At 46.6% G+C, this 26841-nt stretch overlaps 1 protein-coding gene across 1 annotated transcript in view; it reads right to left on the bottom strand.

Moving 5' to 3' along the window:
- LOC137907455 (kinesin-like protein KIF26A) overlaps positions 1 to 26841 on the bottom strand; it is a 53087-nt gene that overhangs the window by 17389 nt on the left and 8857 nt on the right. Inside the window, exons 3-4 of the mRNA XM_068751794.1 lie at positions 14967 to 15425; positions 10501 to 10709 (exon numbers count right to left, since the gene is read on the bottom strand). Coding sequence (XP_068607895.1) covers positions 10501 to 10709; positions 14967 to 15425 — 668 coding nt within the window. The remainder of the gene's footprint in view (positions 1 to 10500; positions 10710 to 14966; positions 15426 to 26841) is intronic.

Below are 26841 nucleotides of genomic sequence, written 5' to 3'. Positions count from 1 at the left end.
TTCAATCTTTGTTCATTTACCAAGAATAATTCCTCTGCCACGGAGGATCGTCCCCTGGCGTAGCCGTTACCTTGTTTGTGTAAATGCGTCTCTGTTCTCCCAGCCAGCTATACGGCTCTTTAGGTAACCCCCTTTCTAATTATCATGTCGGTCACATTCTCAATTCCTTTCTCTGGTTCTCTTTCCTCCACGGACAAGATAGAGCTGCGGCCATTCATGCCGGGATCAGATCGGCGCGGCTGATATCAGACAGCGAGTCGGCCTCCCAAGTGTTGATGATTAGCAGACCAGCGCAGCGCTTCGTGAATGGAGATGGGAATACTCGGCTCCAGCCAGCCACAGCACAGTGAGTCGGGCTCGCACGCCACTGGATGCATTTACAATTTATCCTGGATTTAGTAGAATGCCTGTGCGAGATCTTTTAAAGTGGAGGTCGGTGCATGGAGCCATTTTCTGTGTGTGTGTGCACAAAATCAGCGGATGGTCATGATCGATTCGGCTAGAATGAGTGAGGTGCCGTGTTTTTCAGTCATAAGATAATCAATGGGAAACTTCCTCTGAGCTAAAATCAGTACACGCTGTCTTATTGATGAGTAGCCTTTGACACAATCAAACAACTTCTGCCCCAAAGGTGTGTGTGTTGGGGGGGGGTGAGGGGGGGTAACATAAATCTACAGACTTAAAGTAATAGCTAGAAAAAATACAGACTTCTGTCAGTTAAGGCACCAGACTGATCAGCCTCAACAGAGCACACGGACATTTGGGTTGGATTTAAACAATGGCTGTGATGTCAGATCAATCTCATGCCGGCTGTGAACGTGTAAAAATCCATGTGGTGCACATACATGAGGACGTGACGTCACCCTCTGCCCTGGCAGCAAGAAGGCCCACCCAGACAAGATTTACTAGCGAGGTCAGGATGCTGATCATTAAGTATGAGACAAATGCTCCCACGCCATAAAATGCTTTTCCTCGGAGTCAAGCAGTGCCGCTACATCTAAATGGGTCAAAGGGCTGCATGTCCCAGATGCATGGCCTTTCAGGTGTAAATGCATGCATTACCCCTACATTTAGCGCTGACAGGGTTAACAGAGCAGGATCTTAAAATAACAAAGGAATATGCAGACTTGAGTTACCTGAGATACGCCATCAGACACATGGGGACAATAACAGAGGAGCTGAATGTGTGACGGAGCTGATCCCAGCTTCCTGTGTGGCACTGAGCTTGAGTCCTTCTCCTTTCTATAGTTCCCTACAATCAAGGGACCCCCGGGTGTAAACATTCATTTGGTTTTTCTCACTTCCTCTCTATTATCCTAAATCGCTCAAAACAACTCATGCCCGGGGCAGCAACATCCTGAATACTGTGATTAATCTATGATTGTGGCTTAACAAATGTTATTTGCCACAAAAAACAAAATGTGCAATTTGTTTCTCGACAGAAGCTGCTAAAAAAAAAAAAAAAGCTCCCATTTGGAGACACATTTGGTGCGGTATTGTTCATTTTCAGATTGCCATCAACCAAAACCCGAGTCTGTTTAAAAAATGTGTTCTCCATCCTCCGGAAGCCCAAAATAAAATAAAATCGGAGACAAATCCAAAAGGTTTATTTGATTTCCAATTGGATTTTATCAGTCTAAAACTGTGAAACTTTCACCTGACTTCCAGATGGGTTTTTTTTTTTTTTGCTCCTGCGTGGTGGTTTTAATGGTAATCTGGAGGTCGTGCATCTCGCCTGTGTCAGTTTAGACAACAGCAGTTTGGAGGAAATGGCCAAACACCTCCAGGCTATAGGATTTACACTCTAATATATAAACCCCAGAGAGAAAGAGATCCAAACTAAACCAGGCAGCAATGAATGTGTTGTCAGTGAGCTCAGCGTTCGAAACATAAGGCCTTTAATAAAATATTTCTGTTTCAATGAGGTGTTCGACAAACCTTTTGTTCCTTCGCAGTGTTTGACCTTGGATACCAAATGGGGCATCATTTGTGTGCTGACTGCCGACAGCCCAAGGCTGCGCACACACCTTCACTGCACCGATCCCTCTCCAATTAAGTAAGGCCAAATATGCAATGCACTGCTATAGAAAAGAAGATCTAACAAAAACTGATGCCTCCTGATGCAGCTGACTTCTCAGATTCATGTCATAATGTAGATTCAGAAGGGTTTTTAAAATTAGTCTGTCATGGGTTCAGGTTCTGTGGGAGGTATCTGTTGGGACAGATGGAATAAGGGGATCATTTTGAAGCACAAAGAAGAATTGGAAGCAGAGAGCAGGTAGCAAAGGTAAGGGTGGTGACAAAAATAATATGAGATGGGATGAGAATCTCAGACTACAGCGAGCGTTCAGAATAAGGAGGAGACACACAAATGAAGGAGCAATGAGAGAGGAAGCTGCATCCCCCCCCCCCCCCCCCAATCAGGGGGCCTGGGTCTGTGCCAGCGAGATGCTGTCCATGAGGAGGCAAATCATTTTCTGTCTGAAAAGGAAACAGGAAAGAAAAAATATTGTTGGAGTGATGCCACTGCCAGCTTGAAATTGCTTTATTCCCAAAGATGAGAATTCCCTGTCAGCCAAGAATAAATGGAACAGTTGGCACCACAAAGTGAAAAAATTATAAAAAAAATACCTCATCAATATTCAAGAAAGCCTGGTTTGTTACTGGAGTGTTGAAGGCAACACTGGATTTAAGTTTTTAATTCATTTCACTCAACTATTACAGCTAAACACCGAAAGGAAATATGTTGAACAAGGTCATTAATTGTTCATTCGGTTATCAGATCAAGAAAAAAAATAAGGCGCTATTATTAATAAGCCTACGCGAGGTTTAAACCCAGAATGCTAGAGGATGTCTGGAGCACCACAGGGTAAAACCGACAGGTAATGCTTTTGTGTTTAATCCTCAGCACGTAATGATTTGCATCTCCAAATTCCCTAACCCCCCCTAGGGTTATGCCCCTCAAGGCTATTTGCTAAATTATCGTCATAATGGGATCTTAAAATGCAATTTAATAGTCAAAGTAGATATAATCCTATTTACAGTTAATTCAATTGCTCTCTCTGCTATTCAGGATTACATCCTTCCAATATGGCCCTGACCGGCTTGAGCGAAGGCCGTGAAGAGGTGAACAAAGCAGAGGGTGTTCACGCTGCAGGACCCTTTTGTCAATCGATGAGATAAAGGAGACAATTTAGGGGCCCCCTAAAGGAATTTATTGGAAAGTCCAACAATGAGAGTCAAAAGGTCCTTGAAGGAAATGCTCTCGTGCTTGACCTTGGTTTGTTAGCAAGAACCCTTCAGAATATGGAGCTTTAAAAGTGGGAAAATAAATAAATTAATATAAATGACGAGAAAGTTGCTTCGAGGCAGAGGAGTAAAAAAAAAAGCTGGAAGTAAATTCACTTTTCAGCCAAGCAGTTGGCGGATGACGATGAAGATGTGTTCTTGCCTGCTGTACAAACTCCCACCTCCCCATCCTTGACAGCGCTGGCAAAGATTAACAGCCGCTTTCATCTCTTCCGGCTGCGGTTTTGACTCGGCTCCGCGGTGCTCCAGGTACACTCTGAGAGCGCTGCAGACAATCTGGCATAAGTTCACATTCTTAAGACATATGTTGAACTCGGATTCGCACACAATCCCACCCACGGTTTGCCTTTGCAACCCTCAGACAAGCTATTCTGCCCTGGGCCTGCACAGAAGAAGTCTTGGCACTCGCTCACATGAAGCTATCACATGCAGAGTGGCGCTCCCTGTCTCGAAAAACAAATCAGCCCACATAGAAGGCGACTTACGAGGAACTACTAAAATGTGCTGATTATTTCTAATGCTAAACCTCCCTGATCAAATATAGATGAACACATGGCCTCCAGCTCAAATGACAGCAGCCTGAGAACATGACGAGTGTCAGAGACAGAGCGGGACAAGTTGGACAACTTCTTCTCCTTTTTTCTGCTTCATGAATCACTTTCTCGAAGACAGAGACACCTAGAAATGAATTATTTTTTGCGTCTATCACCGCAAACACTTTTGAGTGATTAGTCGGGGGGGGGGGGGGGGGGGGTGTTCGGAGAGATGGACCAGACAGGCAGGGGAGTTTGAAGCGTGTCTTAATCTTTCATTTGTATTCAAGTCAATAAGCAACCCAGCAAACACTAGAGCGGGCGTCCTCGTCGGGGGGGGGGGGGGGGGGAAATGAGCTGGGCCATCAGGGACATGGCCTGGGAGCAGATCTGGGAGTGAAGGATAAAATTACACATTTATAGGAGAAAGAAAGAAATGATCTTCTCAATCAGGCCGATCGATAAAAGCATCACAAGGAAGCGGCGCTAGAAATCTGAGCGCAATGTGTCCCTGAGAGCAACCATTAAGACGTTAGTGACTGCAGCCACATTATCCCAAGTAAAGCAGTTTATCCTGCATCACACACTCATAAAGTCCACCGCAGAAACACACACACACACACACACAGGAACACTCACTGGGACACACGGAACGTGTGGGGATAATGGGATTTTTAGTGCACTGCAGCTGGCTCTCACGTGTTTGGGTCGCGAACCGATTACAGACAATAATCCTCTCCATTCAAGGCGATGCGTCTGCAGAAAGCAGCAACAGAAACATGAAGCGGATAAATCCGCCGAGCTGCTTTTAAATTGATGCAGCGGTTCGGCGCTGAGTCATGCTAAAATGGGCGGTGAAATGTTTGCTGACTCACCAGGAACAAAGTACTATTATGCTTCCCCTGTGATCGATTAATAGGCCAATCTGCTCTTGAAACCATTCCAAAGGTTCGTTTTTTTTATATTTAATGATGATAAACTCAGTCTGCAACATACAGAATGTTCCGTCAGTCCCGTAATTCCTCGGTTTTAAGCCTCCGCAGCTGTCGCTTAAGTGTCTGAACAGTTTCAAATGCCCAGCAGCAAAGACATGTACGGTATTATGGGAGATAAAGAAGGCAGCAGATGATGATAAACCATTTCAGCAGCTGATGCTGCGGGTGATGAAGAAGGCCCTAACCCACCTGTCCCGACAAATGGCCAGATCATCAGAGGTCATCAAAGCTCCATCCGTAAAAGTTGGGAAAAATAAAAATAAAAAAGGAAAGGACCAGCGTTTGGGGAAATCAAATCAGGAAGGCCTGAGAAGCCCCACCAGGAGTCATCTTTGATCCTCGGAATGGTAAAACACGAAGGCGGCGCCAATTCTGCATAAGCGATATACTGTAGGCCATATATAATCCCTAAACGCATATTCCCTGACACCATCTTTTTACCAACAATAGTTCATAATCCTGCAAATCTCTCACACTGCGTCTCACCCAAAGTGTGAAGCATGAAAGAGGCTGACATCACTCAGCCCCCCCACCCCCCCCCTGCAGGCATGATGAATAACACAAAGGGATGTGGTTAGAGCAAAAGTCAAGAAAGATAACTTAACGCTGATTCTCCAAACATGGTGCCCTGTGGGGGGCCGAGCAGCGCGTGCATGGGCATGCAACCAGAGCTGGATAGGGTGTGACCTCACCCACTCAGACCTCGCTAATCACACACAGCCTGTCTTTGTTGTCCATCCTCGGGACAAGCCTACAGGACAGAGGTCTATGCTCCACATCCTCTCCTCTGTGTGTGAACGGAGTCTGTCACCCCCCCCCCCCCCCCCGCCCCCCACAGGGCCTAGCAGACAAGGACCCAGGTTGAGTCAGCGCATTTAGCTCTTTGTTTGCCATCACCCCCCCCTCCTCTCTCTGCAGGCTATGTGAGTGGGCCAGACAGAAAGATTTCCTGACTCAGGGATTCATTTTGAGGAACGGGAGAAACGACAAGTAGACCCTCTGCTATTCTTTTCTTTATCACTGGAGCTGTTTGCTGTTGATGACAGGCACGGGAGACTCGACGCTACATGTGGGTCGACCCGGTTAGGAGAGCTGCATGCAGAAAGTAAAAAAAAAAGAAGGAAGAATTTCTCTTGCAATGTTGGTTATGGAGGAATATGAGTCAGCAGGAAGCAACATATTGCTGCCTGTGGATGAGAGGATGCGTCTACCACGAGTAGAGCCCTGAGGCTACAGGGGCCAAACCGGATCTCCATCAACACCTCGGTCTTGACGGCCCCTGACTGGACTTTGACGGGTTCACACCTGGGCTTATCTGCAGGCTACGCCGTGGCCTCCGGTGGCGCTACCAGCGTGCGCCGCTGCACAGAGGCAGCCATCAGTCTCAACGGCAGGCGTGATTATTGCAGGAAAATTCCAGCTGATGTTTTATCCAAAGGCAAACAAAGACAAATACCACAGAACACCTCAACCATCGCAGCCACCACCCACTCAATACCACCTGACAAGAGGCTGCTGTGGGGCGTGTGCTGCTCAGAGTTAACAGATTGATATGAATCGGTTCTCATCTGTCGGTGCTCCAAGGGGAGTTGGCGGTATCAACATTTCTGCTCCACTGTGGCTGCTCCCTCATAATGGCGCCAGCATTTCAGAAGCACTTTCCGGCACGCTATACATTCTGCTCACACCATGCAGGTATTCATCTCTCCGAGGCCTGACAACCAAACCATTAGCCTCCCGCCTCCAGAGAGCAGACGGTCGAACTCCGAAAGCACAAAACTACACCTTCTAGAGAGCAGAGAAGCAAAGATAAAGTAAGAAAAAGAGAGAGGAAAGATGCACACAATCAAGAGCCAGCACGCGTATAGGAAGAAGAACCAAAAAAAAAAAAAAAAAAAGAAGAACCAGCACACATCTGGATGAACCCAGTGGGGTTTTTTTGTGTGCAGCATAACTTACATGAGCCCCATGGTGTTGGATCCAATATTCTTCTCCTGCTTCTAATGCCGTCAGGATGAAGCATCACATTCGTCCAAGGCTGATCCCTTCCTGCTCTATGGCCTTACCCCCCCCCCCCCCCCCCCCTGCTGTGGGGCAGATCCACTGAGCTCAGCAGACCCTCCGTCCTGCCTATTACTCAGTGACAGAGATCCCTGCTGTCAATCACAGCACACCCAGCTAAACACAGCGTTTTGTCTGCTTCTGTCCTCTCTGTGTGCCCCCCCCCCCTGTCCTTTGCATCGTCCTCCCCAACACCAGCCACGCTCGTGTCCTCCCTCACTACGTCCATGCATCTTCTCCTAGCCCTGTTCCCTGGCAGTTCCATCCTCAACAACCTTCTACCGATATACGCCCTAGCTCAATCTAGAAGAAAAATAAGCAACATTTTATTCCCACGAGCTAATGGCCTGTTTCTATGGTTACTCAGCGCAGCCTGAAGGATGAAGGGCAAAGTGAGTGTTGCTGACACAAAGGCATGGTCTTGTGTGTGAAAGAGGACAGAGGCTAAATAGTCCGGCTGCCGCAATTACAGGAGCATTCCTCCTGCAGAATCCCAGTCATTGCTGTGCACACACTCACCTGGGCGGCAGCTGCAAGGCGGCGATGGACAACCCATAAAGCCACTTCCTCCCGAGACTCCTCGAGGGCCACATTCCAGCAAGCAGCTGTCCGCCCCGCCCCTGCAGCGGCCCACCTGCCATCTTGTGTGCCACCTCTGAAGGCCGTAATGCCCGTGATTCATCTGCCGACTCGTTGTGTCGCCAAGGTCTTCTATAATCTTCTGTTCATTACCCGCTTGTGTCGTTAGAGTAAGTAAATCATCCCCCTCCTCGATATTATTGGAGTGAGGCATAAAAACGACACGAGTCTCTCATGGAACATAAACAGGGGAACAGTATTAGAGCGTCGGACTGTCTAAAGCAGCTTAGCAGCGATGAGCAGGCAAAGGCTTTGAACTGAGCAGTCGACTCCTGTAAGCAGCGTGCCCTGAGAAATCCCACAGGCCCAGCAGGTAATAAACACACTGTGGCAATCAGCATGTGTTAATGGAACAGAGCAATGGGTAGAAGGAGCTGCAAGGTGGCGGTTAGCCATATCACCGGGACCCCTGCTGTGACCCCCGCTTGGTTTCATTACACGACACTGAGTCAATACACTAATCGTATGCTCTGTCACAAGGCAATCACAGCTTCACGTGCTAGTCAGCTAAAAACAGGGATCTAAATCCATTACGACTGCTAATGCTATGACTTGCATACCGGGTATACGCATAATGACACACACACACACGCACACACACACCATCCGGTTAGAGTTTGACCCATGATCTTCCTGTCTCTCTCCAACTGTAACATCAGTCGAATTGCTAATCAGTCATCATATTTGCTTCATTTGTTTCCGATGGAAATTTTCTAGATGGAATTTTGTAAATGTTTGGAAGGATTCACTGTGTGATGGAAAACAAGATAAAGTTCCACCTAAAGGTAAAATAACAAAGTGAGAGAGAGCATATTCTTATTTATTTATTCAGCCTGACGGATATAAGGGTGAAATCATGGTATTATAACAAAATATGGATTAAATATTTATTCAAATCAATGCATTTTAAGATTCAAAGGTTAATAATCCAGTGATTGGTTGCTGCAGCTATGGCTGTGTCTCTGTGCTGTTACTTTCTGCAGCTATCAAATCCTCATTTAAACTTAAATGATTTTTAAGTACATAATCGTAAATGAAACAAATTAGTTTTGGGGTTTTTTTCAACCTGATGAATAGACGATTTATTTTTGCTATGGAAAAAGAAAATGAATAAATCATTTTTCTCTCCCAGCAGTGGACTAGCTAAAGCAGCTAGACTCTAACTAATTGTGCTCTAATTAAAATTTCCGTCTCTGAATGGAACTGTGTTATTGAATGTTCGACAAGTGTCTTAGGAGAACTTCTCGACGCCAGTGCGGAAGAGCTGTTTGGTGATTCTGCTCCTGCATCCTGGGCTCTCGTGATTTACATGTGCCCTACTAATTGTATCTTTGGAGAATAAAAAAAAAAGAATACTAATCAGTTTTCAATCAAGTCTAAACATGAAGGACACGCATTTCATTGCTTTCTCTTTTTTTTATATTCAAGAGCACCAGGTCCAGAGAGAAGACAAGAAAATCTGTTAATTGATTTGTTTTTAACTTCTGGTGGGTTACATTCCAATCAGCGGTGATAAGAAACAAACACAAAAAAAAGAGGAGGAGGAGGAGGATGCTAGCGACAACCTTGGCGGTGAAGATGTGCTTGTTGCAGATAACAGCTGCAGAGGATAGGCGGAAACGCTGCGTGCTTCAAATCAACCGAGGTGCATCTCTGCCATCTTTTCTGTATCTGCGGAATGTGATGCTGTTTAAAGCTGGCAGGACATCATTGTTTTTCTCCGGGCCAAGTAAAACATCACATTCCTGGCATTGGGATGAAATGAAAGGTGGAACCCCTTAGTAGTGCAATTCCACCGACGAGCCCTCTGCCCTTCCAGGACCTGCTATAAGGGAAATAACAAGTCCAACTCCCTCTTTCTTCCTCGTGCTTAGCCCACACGGACCAGCTAAACTGGGCTCTCCATGCTATGCTTTCAGAGACTGCGTCCAAACAAAACATGAGCGCTAATAAATCAGTGTCAGGAATTAACCCTGTCTACCAGAGGGCCACGCCTCGCTGTTGTTCGGGTCTACTGCTCTTACGTCAGGGAGGGACGCACGCAAAGGAAGTTGTATATTTGGTGTAGAACCTGGAATGTCCCCTCAGCAAAAGGAGAAGCCTCAGGCTCCCATTGATGCTGTCGGGCACTGTGAACGCTGGCAAGGCAAACTTCATTTGGGGTGCTTCCTGTCGTATTCACAAGTCTCTTCAACCCCGGGTGGGGTGGGTCGGGGGGGGCAGAGCGTCAATGGTCCCATACATCATTCTCGCCAACATTCACAACGGCATAGCACTCCTCCGAGAGTAGAGGCAGGGGATGTATGCGCTGTCCAACCCGCCAGAGAATCTATCACTGTCAATATAGCACATTGCACAAGCCATCCACCCCCCCATGGACGGGGCAAAGTGTTCTCCAGGGCAAGAACAGCACCAGAACCGAGCAGCGCCAAAACAGAGAGCAAATAGTTTCAGTGTAATAGAAAAACAACAGTCCTGCAAGGCTGCAATATCTGAGGAGCTGTTTGAAGTTAAAGATGCAAAACAAAGCAAAGAAATACCTCAGGCACAATAACTGGCTTTAACCTAAGCCCCCTGCGTGACACACTCCCTCTTCATATCAATTATGCAATTCTATTATCCACTCATGGCCACTGGTGCCTGTAAATAGGGGCTCATTTAGTCCCATGATGCTGCGTGTCCCAAGGCACGACAGTAATTCAGCCATGGCAAGAACAACATCTCCACACTACGGGTGCCCCAAATGGAAGTTGACACGGTGAGCCGCAGCCTTCAACAGACACTTGACGGCGAGCCCGTGCGTATCGCCGCTTCAGCGCTCCTAATGCATGAAGCCGTGTGTGCAGGCAAGCTGCTGCAAACGTTTAGCACTCCATTCAACAGCACGAACAGGTAAAGCTAATCTCTCTGCCTTCTGGCATGCTCGACCTTGGTGTGACCTGAGAGGACAGGGAGGTGTTTACCTGATGAAGAACGAGGCTGCTGTAGATGATGAGGGAGAGGGGGGGGTGGGCGTAGCACTGACGGGCGCTGGGAGTCCTGGTTGGCTGGAGCTCCTCGGTCGGCAGGGCAGCAGCATACTGCTGGTGGAGGTGGAGGCGGCGCTGGGGGGGGCTTGGGCATCCAATGCTCTGACAGCCCCCCTGTCTGCTCCTGCTATCAAACTCTGGGCCTGTTGACACACAGATACAGAGATAAGACCACAACCGTCACTTTCAGGTTTTACTGCTCCTGCTCACCTCCTTTCCACTCCATTACTCCATTACTTCCACTGTGATACAGATGGACTGGCAGATGCTGAAGCCAGCGACGATGAGCGGGAGCCAGCAGAGAGAGCTGCCTGCAGAACAGCAAGCGTCCTGCACTAGTCGTTTAGTCGTTGATGCTGGGAACAGTCTTGAGGATGCTCTGGCTGTAACCTCCTGATATTAAGCAATAACCCACATTGAATTACCAGAAGCAATTTGCCTCACTCTGCTCCCAATTATAACTTACCACCATAAGAAAAGTGTCGCACAGTCTTGGGCACATGTACACCCCCCCCATTTAGTTTTTATTTCAGCCCTCATGGCTTATTTCATCGGCAACGCACTATGACTGTTTACAAGGTATTGAAACGGTTCCTCCTCTCGCAGCTTCGTAAGACGAGCAGGAGCAAAGTGAGGTGAGTTGCGTCCCCGCTGCCGAACACCAAAGTTAGATAAGGGAATAGGGCGGGCTGCAGAGGAAACCAGCCATACAGTGCGTCTTGTCGTCCTCTGCTTCAAGCTGAAGATAAAGCTGGTAAAGGAGACCTGCGGTGATTCGGTCATGGCTCACAGTTCAGCTAAATGAGAGCAGGAAGCCAATTAGACAAGCCAAAAGCCGAGTCTGAGTCTGTGCTGAAGCCACCGTGCGGACAAAGAGTTAATCCTCAGCGGAGCCGCCAGTTTAGCCTGCAAGAAGACCATCAATAGCCGCTGACAGGAACTAGTTCTGCGGCTTTTCAGCATCAGATGAAAAAAAAATAAAATAAAGGTCAACGGTTTCCTAAAATCATTTATAACACTGGCATTTGAGAACTGTGCAATCAGCGACAACCTTGAATCCAGCGCAGCACAGCGCTGCAGTCCCAGTGCCGTCTGACAGGATATGCATTATAAACACAGTTCAGGGCCTCTGCGTATTTACCACCTGTGTGTTTGGCCTGGATTCACTAAAATAACACCCGTTACAATCTATTTTGCAAAGTGAATGGTCATTAATTATCTGCCATTTGTCAACACAAGCTAACAGCTGTACTAATTATAAGGCAAACCCGACATGTGGCTGCTATACATCAGGTGACGAGGACATATTTACATTCTGACATTCACATGGGAGGCTTAGCTATTAGATCTTCTCATGCAGCGCATTGTGTTGCTATATTAAAGCATGGGCAAATTAGCTTCTCCCAGAAAAGCGTCACTGACCATTTGTCCAACTGGCAATCTGCAGGGCATGCATTCCGACTTTCCACGTTCCGTTCTTTCCAGCTTGTTATCAGAGTAACAAATCACCTGCTGGTTTCACAGCTCTGGTTTTGCTCTCTTGAGACTAAAAACAAATATCAAGCTGTGTTGTGTGAAGTTGCAGCTTGAAAAGAACATCGTGCATAAAAAAACAGCTCCAAAATGACGTCAGGCAGAAAGAGATCCTGGCAAAGATGCCAGAGCGGAAAGTATCACGGCATTCTGGTGCTGGCGACAAGTCCTCTGCACACGGCAGGGAAGTAGCCTCGCTACACTTTGGCATGGACACAGAAAGCACTTCACATGCATCTGTACAGGAAGTAGATCTGGTGTGAGCTTTAAAATCAAGTGGCAACTAATTTCAGTGGCATAGAAGGACAGCTGGGCATAGGTGGGCTCAAAACGGAGACACACACACACACACACACCCCTTGGTATTAGGACTGGGCGCCTAAGCTCGATAGTGAAGCTCTGCTCTGCAGCCTTGCCTCTGAACTGGCCCTGTCTCTGGCTGAATAGGACAAACTATCCCCTGCTCAGGTAATTAGGCTGTCAGTGGGACGTTGGACATTAGCACTGTCAGAAATTAGGGGGCTTTCCGACCCTTAAAGCCCAGCCCTTTCTGACCATGTCGTCTCCTACTAGAACGAAAAGGCAAAACCAGAAGGGCAGAGTGACAACATATGAGATGTGAGCAAAATGGATGGAGAAAGAGGGTTAAAAAAGGAGAGAGTTTTGTAAAGTGCTTCCTGTGAAGCCTTTAGTGATTTGGGGATCTGTCTCCTCAACTGCTGGGAATGTCAGGGCTCTCCTGTGACCTGTGATCTCTCCTGTGACCTGTGAAGTGAAATAGGGCTTGTGTCAAGCTATAGCTGTCACGCTGGACTGGCCCCTGTGACAGAAACCAAGTGGGTATGAATCCACTTCTGACTGGAGTATTGTGTGAAATTGTCTAGAAGCAAAAAAAACACAGCGACCAAATTCAAATTATTCAAAATTCGGTAAGATTAGCAATTTCCCCACCATTTCCTTCCTGTATCCTTCTCTTCTCTCATCACCATCGCTCTTTCTGGCACATTTCTGTGCATGCCCAGCTGCACCACAAACGCAGCTGAGATCATCCATTGCAGTTCAAAATGATGGTGATGGAGCGGGCCATGGCAGCAGGCCACCAGCAGGACAATAACGGAAACACTCACGGGGTCAAGATCACGCTATCTTTGGAGACAGCGAGCACACATTTGTTTGTGTGTTTTCCAAGAATCAAATAGCTTCTTGCTCTTGTTGGAAGCGCATTAATGCTGGCAATTTGACCCACTTATTTAAATAGAAACTTACTGAGTTGAGGTTTTGTATCAGGATCCTGATCTGAAAAAAAAAACACACAGACACACACACAAAAGAGCCAGAAAAGCGCTTTGGGTGACATTCACATGATTCACAGGAGCTCGGCTGAAATGGACCAGTGTCAGCCAATTACGAAGCGGAGCCAGATCATTTAAATTCCAACAACCACAAACATCATTCCAGATGTTAACCAGAGCCTTTTCCCCAAATGGGAGATTCAAGGTGCCCTATAATGGGCTGTGTGTGGGAGCGCCCCAGGCTCCATGGTTAACACACTCTGATTTCAGTCTCACACACACACAGTCTCACACACTGTCTGTGCTTCTTTGTCTGAACAACACTATATGCTGTCCCCACAAAAAAAATAACATGAAGAATGTGCCTTTGGGCACAGCATAACGCTAGAATGTGTGGGTTTTTGTGTTTTTTGAAAAATCTGGTTTTAATGAATGAATCCTGCATCCCATGTCTGCCGTGTTTGTAAATGAATGTCTTGAAGGTGTCTTGAAGGGGCCTTTCTCTCTAAGGAGTTGCCCCAGCCTCAGTTACGTGGCTTTGAGCAACTCGTCTCGGCTCCAAGGGCCACTAATTGCTTTTAGACACAAAGATGGCGAACACAAGCCAGCCCCCCCCCCCGATTGTGTGCCAAGTCGTTTGATTTGCCCAGTATTACATGCATGCAGTTAAAAGCTTTTGTTGGCTTCCCATAAACAAGCTCTACAGGCACTTGACATTAAAGGAGATGTGAATATAGTCGATCATAAAGGAACGAATAACATTGCCAAGAACTAAAACAGATTGGAGTTCAAACACAGATGAGAAATGTACCATTTATAAAGATCTGAAAATATCAAAATGTTAGGAACAGTACTATAAATGGAGGCTCTTGGGCAAAACGTTGGGGGTCTGAAAGTGCAAACGTTTCAAAGCAGCTTCAAGCATATTCTTTTGGTAAAAACGCAATTCATTTCAATGCTATTACGGTTTTAGAAGACGAGCTATTCAATCCTATGGACAGGAAAACAAAAGTTCTGTTTGTGCTGCAGACTGAAGAGTCAATCAACCTTCATCCTACATAGACGTACTGCAACACGACTGCCATTTTATTCTGTGGTGGCTATTAGACATTAGGCATGCGCACTCCTGTGTTTACTGTCCAATGGGCACAGATTCTTCCCACAACGTTGAATACAACGCAAAGGGGAAAAGTTAATATGCAAAGACACATCAGAGAGCTTTAGTTAGACGGCATTATCTCAGCAACATATTGGTGGCAGCGCCGTATTTCCACCCCTCTCTGTTTCCTCGCTGTGGCTCGACACATAATGCATATTTTAATCTTCCAAATCCAGATTATGCTCATACTGTGAACAGTACGAAATGTTCACACCTGGGTATTTATATTTTATATAAAGACCTACTAATAACACAAAATTTCAGCAAATTCAACGACGACCTTTGAAGATAGTTGGCGGGCAAACAATCACGTGACCTCCGACTCTGGTTGTTGAAAGCATAAAGAAAGTCTTCACATCAACAGCAGCAGAATGTTTGCTATTAAGTGCCTGAAAACGCACGCACTGAAAACATACCGGCTTTGGTTGAGGGAGAAAGTTGTTGACCCTGGAGATGCTCCACATGCCTTCGAGGTACTGCTGCGCCTGAATGGTGACAGAGCTCAGGGATCCACTTAGCTCTCCTCCCGCCACTGTAACCTGGACGCTTGCCTTCGGCCCGGAAGAGACCGAGTGGCTCTGCGACCAGCCTGGCACCCTGTGCCGCTCCCCCAGGGGCAGAGCTGAGTTGAGCCCTGGCTGGCCTTTGGACAGCTGTTTTGTTTGGGCAAATCTGGCAGGCTGTGGCAAAAATGACTTGGTAGGCAGGGCTGCCATGTCTGAGCCGAAGGTGGGGATGGGAGCGTGGAGCATCTGCAAGGCTTCCTGCCTCAGTTGGTGGAGCGATGTGGAGCAAACCTTGCAACAAGTGGCACCGGCTTCACGGCTTGCTGGTGTTTGGAGCTGCGCAAACAGGAAGGCTGCATAGCCAGGGTCCTATGGAGAAACAAAACAGACAAACAGAAGATTGATGCTTTGGCCCCATGTAGAACAGTCTCACGCACAGCTCTGCAAATGCAGCTGTAGCTTTGCATTTTGGCCAGTCAGGCTCTATCCTTGGACCTTGGTTGGTTGGTTGCCATTTTTTCTCAAGTGGATAAGCAGCACTTAAAAGGATGTATTAACATGCATTAACATATTATTCATGTCATTCTGCTACAAATAATACAAAAAATTATTTCATGTGTTGGAATTCTCATTTCTTAAGTCCATTGGTGCTGCTGTTCTGTGTTGCTATGGTGACATCATAGGGCCACCAGCATGCTGGGTGCTATTGTAGCGTACAGTGTAAAATAATCCCAAAGACAGGACGCTTCACAGACTGCTTGTATGTTTAAAATTAAACGTTCTGCTATTTTAGATGGAGATGCTTCACTTGCATGCGACTTATGACGGCTATCCAGTTCGCCAAGCTTGCGGTAATTTAATGGTTTCTGCAGTGGGAGCTGAGACAAAACACACCAAACGTTAGGAGACAACTCTGGAAAAAGGCTTAGAGGGATTACTTGCAGATCTAACAGACCTTCCAAAAACAATCTCATGATAATATCTTTTATTTATTTCGTATAGATGGAGAGAGAGGGCTCAGCTTTCTTTTAGAAATGGTGTCCAGTGGAGTTTTGTCCCTTTCACTATGTCTCTAAGAGGACACCCTGGGGTGTTCATCTCTGCTTGGGAAGAATGACAAAAGAAAACAACAGCTGAGGGGACTCTGTGAGGCCCAGAGCCATATATTTACATATGATAAGCGTCCCAGCATGAAAACAAATGATAATCCACCAAATGTGAAAATAAGTATGTCCTCCAGGAAGCTGGCTGCATGCGGAGCGATCAATGAGCTTCTCAAATCCTAAGTGAGGGTGAAACATAACTTTCTCTTTGTTTTCACAAAATAAACACAAACACTTATACACACGCAAACACACACAGACAGCACAGTCTCTTAAGAGGCATAAAGGGGCACTACACTCCTGCCCAGTGGAGTCGTGGCCCAAGACACGGGCCCACAGCCCATACTTAAAGGTTTATGAGGCCTTTGCTCCGCGGAACCTCCGAGGTGATCAGGAGGAGTGATGCAGGAGGGAAACAACAATCCCCTGCTTTAATGCAGTTTCACTTAATACAGCTAACACAGACTGGGGACAAAGCAGGCTGAGTGAGGGACGCTAAAGTCAGGTCTCAATACAAAGACACGTCGAGCAAACAAAATCTGAAAAAATAGGACACAAATTATGGTTAGAGATGAATGCAAGAGTAAGAAAACACCACTGGATGTCATTTTCACAGCCTTCAGGCTTGATCTACCTGCTTCCGCAACAGGAAATTGAAGCAAAGTCATAACCAGTCAACTCTGCCCTTCCATCACCCCTCACCCTCCGACCACCCCTTACCAACCTCAGGGCACTGCTAGATGGACAAAATCAATTTCCCTCTCTCTCTCGCTCTCTCTCTCTCTCTCTCTCCATGCATTGTTAGGTGTTGATTTAAGGGGGCTAATAAAAGGACTCACAAAGCCGAGCCCATCTGCTATTCAGTTTCTGGAGGTTAGAATCCTCCTGTAAAGATGGCCGCAAGCTTTATGTCCACTGGAGTGAATAAAGGGCCACGGCCACAAGGCTGAAGGCTTTGATGGCACTGATGATGAGGATGATGATGGTGATGATGCACGGCCCAGGATAATAGGACAGGGAGGCGAGGCTGGGGTTGGGACCCGAGCATGGAGGATTGTGGGTGGTTGTGTTGGTTTACTGCCTGTCAGCGGCGATCTTTATTAAACTCTGGGGACAAATGCAGTCAGATGCGACGGCCTTATTATGGAAAGGAGGCGTGCTGAACACACTTGGGAGGGAGCAACATGCTTCTGGAATGAGTCCATCGCAGCCCTTAGAGACGCGGGTCCGTCTCCGCCCCTCATACTAACGGTGATGAAAAGCAGGGCAGCAGCAGCAGGAGACATAGCCCCCCCCCCCCCCCCCCAACTAACTGGCTCTCTCTCTGAGCTGATGGAGAGTGTCATCACAGACAGTCCATGCCCAGAGGCTGAAGAAAACAAGCTCAACTGTAACCACTTATGAATGCGGCGCCAGGCAGTAAGACGCGGATGAGTTCTCTCTCATGGATCCTTCGAGCACAAACAGAACCGGGCAAAAGCCCCCCCCCCCCAATAATTTACCTTGTCTTATCAGTACAGGAAAAAGAGAAACTACCATCAGACTTTTTTTTTTCTCAGCCTCGATCTTCAATCGAGGGAAGGTTATAGGAATTTAAAGTGCATGAGACTTTTATGTATGCTGAACTGAGAGTGAAATAATGGGAACCACATTTTACACTACCACTGAACTTGAAAGATACTTTGCAGAGAAGAAGAGAGAGAAAAAGCTCCCATGGGCCACTGCAGAAGTGGCAGGAAGAGAAGAGAAATTTAGGAAATGCACCAACATGCATCCATTACAATGAAAAAATAGAATGAGAAGTTACAGCTTGTCAACTCCAATCTGAACATCTGTCATAAAGTCACAATAATTGGGATCATTATGTCGATTGAGGTTTACTTATTTTTTTTTGGTCACCAGTCATTTGACATTTTCTCCATCTTTGCTACTGTAGAGCTTCTCTAGTAACTGTTCAGTAACCAGTTCAGCTGGGTTACGGCTTCTATTAACGCATGGAAACATTCCCGACAACAGCTGCCGGCCTTGCCTTGCATGTAGGCAGATTACATTCCCATGATAAAAGCAACACATCCGGTGCTGTAATTCTCCCTTTTCAACCATTCACACCACCTTGATATGCCCCCCCCCCCCCCCTTTTCAAGCTGACCAACTGACCTCAGATTCCCCTGCAGGAGCAAAGGGCTGGAGGGTCTATGACTCTGATTAGATATCAGGTAAAGCGTTTACTGCAGCCGGCAGATCTGGGCTACAGACCATTAAATTTAACCACTGCTTGCTCGAAGGCAAAGAAGACAATGGCCCAGGATGTCACACTAGCATGCTATTTAAACTCTGTGGGAATGCCTCTGGTAAAAAACACAAAACAGGGACGGCTCGCCAAATCACATCAAACAGATGCCCCCCCCCCCACCTTCCTCCCCGTTTGCCGACTTGAAAAGATTAAACAAGCCCGCAATAAGACGTTCCTCAAACAAAACGGCAGTATCTGCAGCAACACAGGAACACTGTCGTTACCTGCCTGATGCGACAGCCTCAGACAAAATACACAGCGCTGCAGAAATGAATTCATTCATCCCCTTTGGCTTTGTGAGGGAAAAAATAGATATTGCTGCTTCATTTTCTTTGTCATTTTTGGGTGTTTTATCGGAAAACAAAATTCCATTAAACAATGATGAAATGTCTGCTGCTGCTTTTAGCGTCTCTAAGTGAGATTTGTCTTTTAAGTTCAGCTACATTCAGACTCTTATCCATTATCTTACGTTAAGCTTTTTTGAGAACTACAGCTGCTGTGTATTCTGAAGACTCATAACTCAAAGTCCTTCTGAGAATGATTCGCTACAATTGCCACATTCTGCAACAAATCCAACCACATTTTACAATGAACGCATTACCTTGTTTTATATCAAACTTGTTTATAGACGCTCATCATAGTTTTGCATCAGCATTCCACTAACAAGCCAAGTGCCCCTGCATGAAGCATCTATCCATGTTGCGCTTACAGAGGCAGATGTCCGTCTGTTTGCCCTGCGTGAGTCAGTTCCATCTTCCCTTGAGCTCAATCACTCACAGCTGACAGAAAAGGCAAATAGACTTTACCCCTTGGTGACACTTGGAACACATGATAGCTCCACCTGTCCTGGATGCTGACACATAGGATTACAGGGTATGGAAAATCTGCTACTTTACTGGGGGCACAATAATTACCCCCAAAAATACAGTTGCCTTACCAATTTGTTGTATCTCGTGTGATGTGTCACTGTCCATCAGCCTCACTTGGACTGTGGTGCAGCTCACTACACGCTACAGGAGCAGCATACATCTCATTCTGTCAGAGGCAGATGTCTCTGTCCGTCAGAAATAAAAAGCCCGTCGAGCCTGGAGACATCCGAGTTAAACATAGGCTAACGTAATCATCCGTAAGTCTTTGGCCACCCTGCAGCCATTAATGACTCCTTAGAATAACGTGTCACCACTCCATATGGTCAAGCCATTTATCAGGAGGCAAGTGATTGTGGCTCCTCTTACTGAAAGGCAGAATGGGACCCGCATGAGAGAGGCACGAGGCACGTGTTTTTATAAAGGTGTAATTACGTTAAAGGTTCACTTAGCCAGGCTTTACAGTAGGAGAGAAGGGGCAATCCCTTGTGTGTGTGTGTGTGTGGTAGTCTTTTTTACACCACGGCCATCCATCGCTCCAGCTTTTCGCCACTTGGCCAGTTAATTACCTTTTTCCTGTTCACTCATGCACATAAAGAAAACAAGCTGCTTTCAGACCGTTTGGCAGCCCTTTATTCTTCCTCTGCATCCTCTCCAACAGCTCTCCCTCTCCTCTTCGTACCTAAAGTAGTCTTCACCGTCTCAGCCCCAGATCCGTCATGCTTTCATCACCTATGGCCCGTGATAGACGTGTTGAGAGGCCCCCCCCACCTCTGGGGGGGGGGGGCCTAAACAACTGTCTTCATCGGACATCTGGTGGTGGTGACTAATCGTAATTTTAACTCAATAAGTGAGAAAAGTCATGCTCGGCTGCATGGCCGGATAGACTGGACGAGAGAATACGTATTTCTCTGAGGAATTTTCTGCTATCCTGCCCAAAGCTGTTGTTATTCAGGCAGCAGCAGGGCAGCTCAATACGCCGTCCTCACCAGGCACACGTTGGATTAGAGTACGGATCACCATTTGTGCACTTCTAATTAGAATAGCTCTTTTTTTTTGGCTGCCGGACACTCTCGGATAGTTTCCCTTTTTCCAGACAGGCCAAACCAAATTGAGAGCATAATGAAATATTGAACAGGCGTCTGAGTCAGGTGCCGCTATAAACTGCAGGTGAAGTTGTGTGCAGAAGGGATCGACGACAAGGTGGTGTAAGGGCAGAGAGGCAAGAAAGATAAGCTGCACACACCAATGAATGGCTGATTGCGTTTGTGCGGCCCCGCGATGCGCTGGCGACGCATCCAGGGTGTCGCCCATAGTGAGCCGGGATAGGCTCCAGCAACCTCTCGTGACCCGCAGAGCGGAAAAGCGGAAGAACGTAGATGGATAAACGAACATAGTGATGAACATAAACGGCTCTGAGAGGGATGACAAGGCTGTGTTGAGGGTGCCATTATTCTCTCCACTCCCCTCTTGTGTGGACGGTGCTTTCTTTATACAGATAAATATTCAGGTTTTCTGCTGCCGTCGGAGTTTCAGTCTGCCTCCCACTGTCTCCGCTCGCCATTCTCTTCATTCTGTGGTGAGGAGCCGCATAATGAGACTCTGTAAGTGGTTATTGTTCAGAGCTGCACTTTTTTTTGGCAGATATCTCCATTTTCACTTATCAAGCCCGTATGCCAACGAACGACAGACTAGCTGATTAGCATCGCAAAGCCACAGGGGACTACAGGATGAGCCAAAGGTTAGCGGCCTCGTTTTGGCCTCCTTCGCAGTGTCCCTCCAGGAAAAGCACAAATAATGGCAAGGTGAGCCGTTCTGAGAGTCCCATCCGCTGCCAGTCTGCACGGCGTTATCGCAGAGAGCGACATGCTCCTTTGTGCCTCATAAAGCGGCTGCGTGTCAGCGGAAACAATGGAGCGGCAGAGTCGTGCAGTCGTTCTGGTGAAACCTCCTCGTGGAGGTACGGCGGAGTGAGGAGCGAATACTAATTCGTCATGAAAGATGTCATTACTGTGCCAGCGACTTCTCAGAGGACACAATTATCACCGATAATAGAATTTTAAACATCAGCGCAGGGCTTTCAGTCAGGAAGGATTATATTAATGGGAAAATGTTGTCTGTGTTTATAAAAACCTAGACATCGTAGACTGGTGAGAGTATTAGTAGAGATAAGACATAGGCGTTGTATCTTTATTGGGGGGGGGGTTCTTGCTAATTGGGGTGTCTAGACACATTCAGCTGAGCATCAGCGAGATAAGGAGCCATGCTGAACTATCTCTGCAGAGAACAGTGCACACTAATCCACTTACCGAGTCTGAAGAATTGCTCGGCTTATCAAAAATGTTTTCCCGTGCACACTTTGTCACCTTGTCTTTTAGGAGCAATGGCATCCTGCTAATGGACTGACAGCCTACAACGAAAAGCAACTCTAATCATTTACGCATGATGGAAATGAGAAGGTGGGGAATGTTTAGGCCAGGGGAGAAAAAAAATTGTTCAATAAAACTTATTCTGCCTCTTATAATGAACAAGCTGACAGAAAACCAGAGCCTGACATGAACAGGCATCCTTCTCGACGCCAGGCTTGCGTAATTACACTGAACAAATGAACAACGGGATAACACTGACTCGGTGGGATCTGAAATAGCATGTAATTTTGGGCCTCACACATAATACATCCTCAAAGTGCCACACCTACTTCCTAAAGTACCGAGGCTTCTGGGAATATTGCGATTTTAATCAGGTATTTTGTTTTCAACCGAGGAAATATTCACAGGTGGATCAATTTGCGTACGATCGGCATAAAATGACACGAAGCAAACATTGTCTAGAGCTCAAAGAATGATAAGAAATACTGCCCAAACTCTAGGCAGGCTGTTTGCGAAGGCTTTGGACAAATAAACGTCAGAGGAGACACAAGTTAGATGCTGCAGCCTGCAAATCTAGCCTCCTGGAAACAGCGAAGATATTACACAACTGTCTCTATTCTTGAGTCTGTGATGCCAACACAGGCAGACAAGGCCAACGCTGTGAATGAGCAGATACTCTTACGGTTGTCAGAAGCTTTGCACTCTTCAGGGACATTCTTTGCACCGGCTCATATTGAAAGCTGGAATTGATATTGACGGAGAAGCACAAAATCCTGAGATAAATAAAAGGGAGATTCGTTTTCACTGCTGAACTGAATGTTCCAGAGTTAAACTGCAAGGATAGAAGCTGTCAAACAGAGTGAAAGCAGAGAGTCTCTGCACTGACATTTATACATTTGGCTCAAAGTGAAATAGAAATGCATCCGAGTCTTTATGTCTCACTGCAGAAGGCCTGGGTGATGCCCCTCGATTGCACCGAGGCGCCTGAGAACCGCACAGCCAAGAGCAGCCGAAAAGCAAGGAGGGAAGAGCTGCAACGGTCTGCAGCAGACAGAGGCAGACTAATAGAAACATTTGATATTTATGAGTGGAAAATGGAAAAGCAGCCAGAGATATCATTACGTTCGGGGGGTAAAATGTTATGCATGGGCCCAATTGCTTTGTTTGGCTAATTTCCTTAAATAGACGGAACATAGAAGAAGCCATTACATCATGTCAGATTTAATCACAAGCAGCATCTGTGCCTTTTTTGAGCTGCGAACACAACCACACCCATGCAGTCAACTGTAATGTGGGTCCTTTGGATGCAGAGGCATGTCTGGTTCACGCTCGGGGTTCGATTGTGAGGCTTAGGGGTCAAAGGGTAACGAGTCGTGCGACTCCTGGAGGTCAGTATTGGTGCGGCCTTCTGCCACCTGAAAGTCTGTCAAGCAAAACAAATGAACTCTGACCTCCCTGCTGGTGGCCTCGACCCCCAGTCAGCAAACACACGCCGCCTCTTCATCTGCGACAGAGACGGGAGCCGATCTACAAGCCACAATGCTGGTGTTAACCTGATTGGTCAGATATCAAAAACAATAAAACTCTTTCCATTGAAAGACCTGTTGACTGTGAAACAAAAGCTGAGAAGTCTGCTTGGTGCAACCTGGTTGAACCAACAATAGCATTCTTGTACAAGCAGCTCATAAAGAGCTAAACTTAGCTCTGCCTACAAACTCTTGGGATTCCGAAAGAGCAACTCTCGGTTTTTACACAATGACTCAGAGGAGAGGAGAGTTTTTGTTAGTTTTTTACCTGCAGTTTCCATCAGTGGTAATGTGTGTGTGTGTGTAGGGGAGTCCTTTGTAAAATTCAAAAATATGTGTGATTGATGTATAAAATCACACGACGCTCCAGCGTGATGGAAAAGGTATTGTGATGGAGGTCTGGGGGTCATCCAAAGAAAAGGAGTGTCTTGTTTTCATGATTAACGAAATGTCAAAAAGGGTTTCCCTTCCTAAACAGAGGCTGCAATCACGTAATCAGCCGACAGCCAAAAAGGACACGTCCACGTGGGACGTCCCCTCTCTCCCCTACTGCTCCGTTTTGGAGACAAAAATGACCCAGACCTGTGTCAACAGCTGGGAAAGGCATCGCCTTCATGTGCTTTGTGAAACTGATAAAAAATAACAGCACGAAAGGATCCCGCTGTGGGTTTACGCCCTGAATACGTCTGTTTATCTGGCTGGGAAGGGGGTCGCTGTCAGGTGGAGCTGGACTTCCAGCCAACACACATCAAGGAGACACTTTCCGAGGCTCCATTTTCACCCCTGTCATTTCCTGTTTTGACAGGAAACAGGAGACGATAACATGGCCACACAAACAAGCAGAGAATGCCTCCGACCTGCTGCCGTGCTATCCTCACGCCCCGGCGGTCGTTTGTTTTCTTTAGAGGGCCTCGTGTCCACGTTTACAAAAAAAATAACACACTCACTGACTAGTGCAAATGTGGATGTGCACAAGTGTAAACCCATAAAAACGCATCCCATGCATGTGTTAAATTCTCGTCCGCCCTCCCGTCATGCCAAACTTGAATACTCGCTGCAGTGTCTGGCTGAGTGTTCTGTGTGCCAAGCGCTTCCTTACAGGCTCCCAGCAGCGTGCCAGCACCGCTTCACACAAAGGACGCACAATTAAACAGACCACCAAAGTCACGGACACGACACTAAACGGAAGGAGATGAAAGCGCTGGTCGCCACGGGGAACCAAACATACGCTGTGGAGGTGAGTGGAGGAGCAATGTCAATATCCAGCCGAAGGAGAGGAAGCGAAACGTCGGGGGCCGAGGGAGGTGTGGGCGGCTATCGTCTCTTGTCCAAGGCTCTTTTCGGAATGTAAGCCTTTTATGTTGTCAGGAAACACACCACGGTGAAGCACAACAAGCGGCGACGGGGCCATTAGGGAGGCTTTGTCGACGGCGAGAGACGCTCAAAGGAGCGGGGCTCTACGATTGCCCTCTCTGATCCCCAGCAAGCCTTTGTTTATGAGCTAATTAAGCATCGTTCAGTGGCTGGAGGGGCCTCGAGCCCTCCGTCCACAAAGCACCACCAGGACTTTAGATGGCTACTGTAGGGCTTTTACAGCACCCGCAATAACTCGGCCAAGAATCACTTTTCAGACCACTTTCTCGTATGGAATTCAACCACTGATGTTAATGGTGTGTGAATCTAAGTAGGTGTAAAAGAGATGGAAATAGACAAATCAGGTCAAGTCTGAAAGGGACAGATCCACTTCAAATGTGGTCTGCAGCGTGCCGGAGTTCAAGTATGTCCCGGTTTCACGCCCCTCATTAGATGCTGCAGTCAAGAACTGCCCCTGGCTTACAAAGGGAAGAAGAAATGCCCAGCATGGGACAAGGGAAGGCCGAGGGGGTCATTGGATGGACAGAATAGGGAGGAGGGGATGACGTTTCACTAGAGCAGCGTTCCCCAAACTTTTTTCCTGTGAGGGCCATATAACTTGTCCCTTCTCTGTTGGAGGGCCGGGGCCAGTTTGTAAAGGAAAAGTGTGACAATCGCAGGGGTGCCTAAACATTTATTGTTTTCCAGACAGCCACACCCAAATAACCCTTTCTTCACAGAAAAGAAAAGTCAGGAAATAAATAATAACCAAATAACCCTTTCCGGGTTCGTCACAGAAAAAATGTCTCTGGTATTGTTCAGGGTGCCGGGCCAAATGTGGAGGCGGGCCGTAGTTTAGGGACCCCTGCGCTAGCTGGATGTGATAATGACCGTGTGACTGTGGTGAATACATGCTGGTGAAGGAATGCGCACACGGACGTTAGGATTGTTTTATGAGAGTCACGCGTGTTGAGAAATGCGTTTGCCTGGGTAGCAGAAAGGTGGGATAGAGTGAATGAAAAGGCAAAATGAGTCCATTAAAAAATCACATTCACATGATTTAAACATTCGCAACTTTCTTTCTTAACCGAGAAGTGCAATAAAAGATGTTGATCGCTTGAATAATTTCAGAAGAGCTCAGGAACTTAAGCCAAAGGTCTGAATTGGTTTATGTGATGAAGGCCTCCCCTGGAGGCTCATCCATCTCTTCAATGTCAACCTCGAGCTGACACAACCTGAAAAGCACTAAATGTCAAAGAAATGCATGTTCAACACGCGCGTTTAATAGCCGGTAGGCCGCAGTGGACATAAGAGAATGACCCTGGTTGGGGTCAAAGACACAGGTATGAGCCATGAAAGCTTCCTGTTTTTCAGCTACGCATCTAAAAGACAGAAGCATTTCTACGGTGCACAGACACGTTCAAAGGCATTCCAGAAATATTCCTGCTAGCTGCATAAATTCAGAGTGCTAAACAATCATCGACGTTGATTTAAATGTGCTTGAGAGAAGCATTCAAATAAACCACGGCATAAATCATCGGCTTGAAAGAACAAAATACAAAAAAAAAAAGAAAGAAAAAGTGAAGTCACATGAAACGTCAAGGCAATCTAAGGACAATCTTACATGCACGTGTCCATATTCTCTCACAGGCTGCCTTCACACTCAACCTGGAAAGCTGGCAAAGCGACTTCCCAGGACAACAACAGTAGCCGGCCTTTTACAGGCCGTGCTGAGCTGAGACTGAGAGGCAATGCAGAGGATGGAGAGGCAGTTTGGGACTTGTAAATAGAGAGGGTTACGTTTAAGTGCCAGACAAACATGAAGGAGATACAACACCCCAGAGCTCTTCACCAGAGAGACTGACATCATAAAATAGAGTAGCAGTAACAAGAGGGGATGCATAAAGGGCAAATCTATTAATGGGAGAAAGGCAGGGAAAGTTTTCTCCACCCTGCAAGAGCAACGGCAAATGCTGATCTGACCATGAATAAATTATTATTTGTTTTTTTCTTTTTTTTCCTCAACACCAGTGACTGTCTCATTTCTAAAATAGTTTAAAAGTGAGAGAAAAAGTTCTTCACTGCAAAACAACCCGAGCCACTCAGGAGGATTTGGTTTTATATTATGTTTCTTAAAGTTGAAGGTACAAAATAAAGAAATGAGCAACCAGAAGTTGTCAGTGCTTGAGTTTAGTCAAGTTTCACTGACTAGAGTTTAACAGAGAAGGGATGAAAAGGATTTTATGATTAAGATCATCAGTGCAAATGCAGCAAG

Source organism: Brachionichthys hirsutus, chromosome 18, assembly GCF_040956055.1.
Source record: "Brachionichthys hirsutus isolate HB-005 chromosome 18, CSIRO-AGI_Bhir_v1, whole genome shotgun sequence".
NCBI classification, from domain to species: domain Eukaryota; kingdom Metazoa; phylum Chordata; class Actinopteri; order Lophiiformes; family Brachionichthyidae; genus Brachionichthys; species Brachionichthys hirsutus.
The sequence above is the reverse complement of the archived record's forward strand: the minus strand, read 5'-3'. Positions and strand labels throughout refer to the sequence as shown.